Source organism: Strongylocentrotus purpuratus, unplaced genomic scaffold (genome assembly GCF_000002235.5).
Source record: "Strongylocentrotus purpuratus isolate Spur 01 unplaced genomic scaffold, Spur_5.0 spur5_contig_861, whole genome shotgun sequence".
Lineage (NCBI taxonomy): Eukaryota > Metazoa > Echinodermata > Echinoidea > Camarodonta > Strongylocentrotidae > Strongylocentrotus > Strongylocentrotus purpuratus.
Window position 1 is genome coordinate 136,688 of NW_022145570.1, and position 7,421 is coordinate 144,108.

The 7,421-nt window shown below is 38.4% G+C and overlaps 1 protein-coding gene across 1 annotated transcript; it reads right to left on the minus strand.

Moving 5' to 3' along the window:
- Positions 1-1,213: 1,213 nt before the first annotated feature.
- LOC762559 (G patch domain and ankyrin repeat-containing protein 1) lies at positions 1,214-5,526 on the minus strand. Its single transcript, XM_001198233.4, has 2 exons — positions 5,446-5,526; positions 1,214-3,787 (listed from the first exon to the last, which is right to left on the minus strand). Exon 2 carries the CDS (start codon positions 3,765-3,767, stop codon positions 2,628-2,630), a length of 1,140 nt encoding a protein of 379 aa, XP_001198233.3. The 5' UTR covers positions 3,768-3,787; positions 5,446-5,526; the 3' UTR covers positions 1,214-2,627.
- Between the last annotated feature and the right edge of the window lie 1,895 nt (positions 5,527-7,421).

The following is a 7,421-nucleotide window of genomic DNA, read 5'->3' on the forward strand; positions in this document are numbered from 1 at the left end:
GGTCTTTTGTTTGATTCACATCTTAATGCGTTGTTTCTTTAGTTCTTCCATGTACATGCCAAGAAATTTCTTGTTGGAAATCATGGTTATTTACAGTGCGAGTCAAAAAAAAGTTTACACCTAGAAAATTGCTAATTATTAAAAAAAATCATCTATGAACGGTAAATTATTATACATCCTATAAAAGACTGTTTTATCCTGAATCATTTGGTATCATTTTTGTGTGGTATGTGTTCACGTTTGGATGAACAGGAGGCAATGTTTGCGAGAGAGCGAAAATCGACTTGCGCCAAAGTTGCTTATGCAATTAGGATTTGGGTATTAAATCGGTCATTGCAGATCCAAATCAATCAGTCAGCCCAATCATTAAAGGAATTGACCAGTCAGTCAATCAATCAATCAACCAAACAGCGCATTTATGCTTTCTTAGCAGTCAGGTAAAAAAAAAAAAAAAAAAACAACAGTCAATCAATCAGTCAAACATTCAATTAGACAGTCAATTAATAAATTAATCAATCTGTCAATCAATCAATCAATCAATCAGTTACTTAGTCAGTCAGTCAGTTAATCCATCCATCAATCAATCAGTCAAACAAACATTCAATTAGACAGTCAATTGATAAATTAATCAATCTGTCAGTCAATCAATCAATCAATCAGTTACTTAGTCAGTCAGTCAGTTAATCCATCCATCAATCAATCAGTCAAACAAACATTCAATTAGTCAGTCAATTGATAAATTAATCAATCTGTCAGTCAATCAATCAGTTACTTAATCAGTCAGTCAGTCAGTTAATCCATCCATCAATCAAACAGTCAAACAAACATTCAATTAGTCAGTCAATTGATAAATTAATCAATCTGTCAGTCAATCAATCAATCAGTTACTTAATCAGTCAGTCAGTCAGTTAATCCATCCATTAATCAATCAGTCAAACACTCAATTAGTTAGTCAATTGATAAATTAATCAATCTGTCAGTCAATAAATTAATCAATCAGTTACTTAATCAGTCAGTCAGTCAGTTAATCCATCCATCAATCAATAATCAAGCAATTACTTCTTTTATCAGTTAGTCAGGAAATCAGGTAGTAAATCGGATAGTCAATGAACAAGTCACTTCAGATTCAATAAGTCAATCAATCCATCTGACAATCAGTCAATCAATCAACCAATAAAATGTTTCATGTTTTTAAGATATCAAATCTTACCACTATCTGTAACCCAGTCACCAGCAGTTATTTATTTATCTTTATTCATGTAAAAAGTACAAATACTTCATCATTTTTACAACATAGACAGTCAAAATATATCATAATATACCAAATACCTCAAGCAATCAGCTTCTGTCAGGTTCTTTTGTATGAATGATATAAAGATAATAAATAATTTCTATTTTATATATATATATATATATATATATATATATATTTTCGGGCTGACAAGCACATATTCTTGCTTTTCCATGTCTCAAAGGTGAGCTAAGAACATGATAAAAATGTTGGTTGGTATTCTAGCATGGACAGTGCACATAAATAGATCCAAATACATCCATTTCTGTACCAGCATTCAAATCAGCATATTTAGACACTTTTTATAGAAAAAAATAACGCCTCACACCCAAGGAAAAGAGCTCCACTACATGTATGTCCAACATGCCCTTGCATTGCCATGGAAAAACATTGAAAGAGGGTGCTGTTTGATATATGATGCCACAGTGTTTGTCATGGTACAGTGAAAATTAGGGCATTAATTAACCAAATTTCATATGAAATGTTTTTAATTCATTGGCATTGAACATTATAGGAAAAAAGATAAGTGTTGTATATCCATCCTCTTAAATTAATCTGTTTTCTACTTTCAATACACTGTTCCCCTAAATTCTACATTATTTTGATTATTATATAACATTTTAACAAGACCTAATCTGAAAATCTTAATTTTAGCAACATTTTACATCAAGGAGGTATTTAGTGACAATGCATATATTCCAGAGCACATGGGTTGCTTTCTACCTCATCATGGGTGAATGAGAAATAATAAGAATTCTAGCAAAATATTTTTCAAGGTAGTCTATTCATTTTTGATAAATTACAAAGATATATCATATACAATATAACCTGTTTTAGCGACCATCTGAATAGAGAGACCACCTGCCTAGAAAGACCACATTTTCTGTTTCCCTTGAAAAATAAATGTAGTTTCCCATCAAAAAAATGTACTAAATGAACCTGTACATAAAGACCACCTGCTCTTACAGACTTTTTTTCTCGTCTCCCTTGAGCGGTCTTTATATACATTTAACTATCGGTATATGTTTATATGAACAGTGTCTCAAAATATAAAATACTAAATAATAATACCTGCCAGAAAGTCAGAACCTTTATCAGAGACTATCACATAAATCTTTTTAAACATTCCAGTGATCTGTGATTACTGATCTTATGAATTTGAAGAAAGAAAAAAAGTGCACTTGTTCAATGTGTGATTATTATTGGATAAATCACATTTTCTAAAAGCAAGTTGATGAAAAGAAACTACAGTGAGGGAAGAAATCATTGTTTTGCAAGGGAACTTTTTCATCCAATGTCCTGTAGCTTGTCATAATCTGTAATAAACTTATACGCTTTACGGTTGTGTATGAAATGACATCCTAAAGTCAATTTCCATAGCTTTATGTCTATGGCTCTTGGAGTATCTGGTTCTATTTGTATCCTCTACAGCAACGGCTTTCTTTCTTTCGTTCTTTTCTTTCTTTGGTCTTTTCACAGCATCGGTATCAAAGGGTTTAAAATGTGTAATTCTGGGCCTCACATCACTGTCTGCCGAGCCCAAACCTTCGCGATCTCTCTTCAAGATCGTCTTGACCGGGAACTTTTGTCCTTCACCTTCCTTTCCAAGCCCCTTCTCCTTGTCCCAACCTTCGTGAAGCATCATCTGAAAACCACGGTTGGATTCCGGGAGGTGGTAGTGGGTCGGCCGAGGGCCATGGCCGCAGCTGAACAGATGAGCGGTGGAGTGCCGATGGGTCCGTATCTCGTCCTTAAACTCAGACTCACACTTCTCGCACCAGACAGGTTGCCTACTTTGAGAATAACCCTCAATATTCCTAGTTCGACGATCAAAACGATGCTCTTTCCTCTCCATCTGCTCTAGCGATTCCACAACGTCATCGTGGCCTGCTCTTTGTGCCAACTCTAGAACAGTCTGCCCCTGCTTGTTCCTGTGTGTCAGCCCTGCAGGATGTTTTCTTCCAAGGTACTTCACCACATCTACATGGCCACTGTACGCAGCACACATCAGTGCATTCCACCCAAACCGATCAGCATCGTCCAAGTTGCTGTTCCCTTCTTTGACAATTTTCCTGATTTCGCCAAGATTTCCCTCTTGGCAGAGCCTAAGTAACAGGTGAATGCCTTGTTCACTTCTGGGTTTATGCACTGAATTTGTCAAGCTGTTAGTCCCGGGAGAATCAGAAGCAGGCAGCTTTGATTTGGATGATTTATATTTCACTCGTTTATTCCCGGTTTCAGGTTTCTTTTGGCAGTAACGATCACCATCATCCTCTAATGTACTATCAGATGACTTCTTCTGACTTGATGGAGATTCAGCAATAAGACTCTCATAAAATTCCCTTGCTTCCTTTCCCGCAATTTCCTGCTTTCCTTTGATTTCTTGATCATATGACCTCCTTGCTTGCAGAGATTCCAAGTTCTTTTTCTTTGCTTTCACAAAATCCACTGGTTTCACTTTCCCCAGATACGCCATGGTTGGTCAAGTGTCATCATCTGTATCATGAAAAAAGAAAGAAAAAAGAGAAATACAAGATCAACATCAGGTGCAGTAGATCTAAATGTACATGGTTTATTATAACCAGACGATTGATCACATGGGATACAGTTATGGTAACCTAAGTGCACTAAACTTACTAAAGATACAGTAAATTTTCAATTTAAAAAAAAATCAAATTAGTTGGTAGACGTACAGACAATGGTAGAAAAGAAGATTTTGTTTCCCACTCATTGAAGACTATGGCAATGACATAGGAAAGGAAGTAACACATAAACTAAAACTTTAGTTTAGGAAAATCTATTCAGACCTAGTTAGACAGGAATAACTTTAGTTTCAATACTGCCGTTGCCTGTCCTTATGCTGGCAGATGGCAGTGCAATAGTAGTGACAGTTGTCAATGCCTGTTGCCAGTGAGTGACTGCATTGTCATGATGCTTTGAACTAATGATAATGTCCGCGCACCTTTCTTTAAAATGAAACGTAATATATTGTCGTCTTTTCAATTTATTCCGTTTATTCAGTTTTATTGTTTCATATTTCACATAGGTCTACATTTCGAAATAATTTCACAAAGTAAGTGGAGCAAATAAACATGAATTCTATTAACAGAGACAAAAAACAGAAAGTAAGTACCGGTACCTATTATTACTATCATTAGGCTCATGTGAATTGTTGAATGTATTATACTAAAGGACTGAACTAAAAAAGAAGAGTGATTGTTCATGGCAACAGACTCGTATCAATACGTAGCCTGCTGCCATGAAATCACGCTGCACGCTGGCCCTGTGTATGTTATCGTGTGACCGCATTGTATTATAGTGTGATCGTGTTATTCACTCAATGACCTAACCTAACCTACACGTACCAGTAACCTAAAAAAACGACTTGGAAAAGAAGAAAACTGCTCAAACATTTCAGCCTTTATACACGGTACTGGTAGATATAGAGAATTATAAGGGGTAAAATGTTTATTATAGGCTTATAGCACGTTTGTGTCGTTCTTAGTCTTGTACTTTTTACACAGGGCCTCCATTTAACATCCTATTCTAGGGACGGAGTGTTTTCCACTTAACATAGCCTGTGTCTATGAAACAATGGGAGGGGCACGTTAACACACAACGCAGGCTTCAGTCATCCGCCTGGGTGGGATTCGAACCCGAGATGTTTGATTCGACAGGCAGATGCTTTACCGACTGAGCCAACTCGCCTCCCCCAACTAACACCACCAACATTCTCTCTTCTCTCCTCTTGCATGCATGCGGTCCATCCAAGCAAACACTCTGACATTGCATAGAACATCATATCACACAAACTTCAAACAGTGTAATCAAAAGTCAAAACAACTAGATCTACACTACAGACAGATCTAGACTACTAGAGCTAGAGTCTACACATAAAATGAATGAAATGTACGTTGGCAATCTCGTGAAATGAGCCGCCGGCCACAGCGGCCGCGCACCGCGCCGCTCATTCACATTGTGGAAGTTCATTGCGTGTAAACAGGCTCAGCTCCGCTAACATTGAGCTATATTCCGCTGGGATTCCACTTCTATTCCCCATTCAAAGGCAAGTGATGACCACTGGCTCATTTCATGAGAAGGCTGAAATGTTGGCTTAATTGCAGAATATTAATTAGCATTCAAATCTTACTTACCTATCAAATTATTTCACTTTTACTAGAAATTATAATCTAACAGTTAGTTCTCGATCTCGTAAACGTTTATCAATCTCAGCTGTGACTCAGTTATGGAACGCCATACGCGCCAGCAAGCCGCAACGTACGATTTTATTAATTATTTAATTATTAATTATTTAATTATTATTTCATAGGTTTAGGGGGTAGGTTGCATGGAGTAAATACTTGAATAAATTTCAAATATGTAGAAAGGGTACATATGATGCTAATCAATTGAGATTTGAGATAGATGTATTTTAAGTAATTCCATTTTATTAGTTGAACATCAACATTTTGATGAGTGGCATAAACTTGATTGATTTATGATAATGCTGCTGTTGATGCTGATGAAATGATAACGGTGAATTAGAGGAAGAGGAGGAGGGGAAGGAGAAGGAGGAGATGGAGGAGGGAGAAAAACGTTTGGGGCGGCAGAAAAAATTGATCTGCATCACCACCACTCTGAAATGTTACATGCAGGCCACATGGAACGTCTTTCAAAGTGGGGGGAGGGGGGGGGGGGGGGGTGGGTGGTGTATTTACGATCAGGTAGATAAAAGTAAGCGATCAAGCAAGTGGAGCGTAAATTGGTGCAGGTACGTGCAGGGGGTCAAGAAGCGCGGAGCCTCATATCAATGGGCATAATAAGCTCAGGGGATTTAGGCATTTAACTAGGTCAAATGAGCATATTTTGATACATTACTAGTGACATTGGCAGGTCACTAATTGGAGTGGGCTCTAGGGGATCGAGCTCCTAGAAACTCTGGGTTCAAGTTCGGACCGGGGGGGGGGGGGAGGCGGGGTACTTACTTATGGAGTCAGGCTAACTCGCAGGCACGTAGCCACGGGGGGGGGGGGGGGGGGGGGGGGGGGGGGGGGGGGGTCCTAAAATTTCCAGGATCGGTTGAAATTTTGTAGACCCCTTTTTTTTTTACCTCGATCGATTGCATGTATGTGCCCCCCCCCCCCCCAAACATCAAACTCTGGCTACGTGCCTGCTAACTCGGACCAGGGGACAACTCGGCCCAGGTACAAAAACGGTCAGTTTTTGCATGTTTAGGTTTAGGGTTAGGGTTAGAGTTAGGGTTAGAGTCGAGTTAGGGTAAAATGACAAAAAATGACCGTTTTTGCAGCTGGGCCGAATTGTCCCCTGGTCCGAGTTAGCCCGGACTCATATTATGACATACAGGATGTGCAGCTGAAGCTTCGAAACCCCTACCCATTTTTAGAGGAATTTAGGGGGGGGGAATCTCGAAATAAAGGGCCCTTTTTCACAATTTTGAAATTTTGAAAAAACGGATCCATGTTTAGGGATATTTTTTGTTAAAAATGGGACTCATATTTAGGGATTTTTTTGTGTGAAAAAGTGATCCATTAGAGCGGCATACCCCAAATGCCTTAATATGTGAGTACCCGCCCCCCCCCCCCCCCCTCCCCCTGCAGAGCCCCTGGAAGCTCAGGGAAAAATCGTGCCAATTCGGCAACATATGTAAATCATTGGTATCGAATTAAAAATAAACCACTTTTGAATTTTATTGGTAATGATGATAAAGATGATGATGATGATGATGATGATGATGATGATGATGATGATGATGATGATGATGATGAATCAATGATGAATCAATGATGAAGATGATACTGATGATGAAATTATGATGATAGGTTATAAGCGTTGTCATAGAGTAATTGCCCTCGGAGGCAATTGTTCTATAGGGGGTAATTATCAGGTCATTGTCTTCGGGCGAATATGTCCTTAGCATGTTATGTTCTGGAGGGGTAAATTTGGGGTAAATTAATTGTCTTTCGCAGCTAGGGTGATTGTCCAGGGGTAATTGTCCTGATACGCAAACAAAACGACTAATCTGTGCTCCGGAAATCGGCAAACATTTAGAAATTACAATAAAGTGACTAACTTGACACAGACCGTTTTCTTCACTTATTGAGTAAAGAAA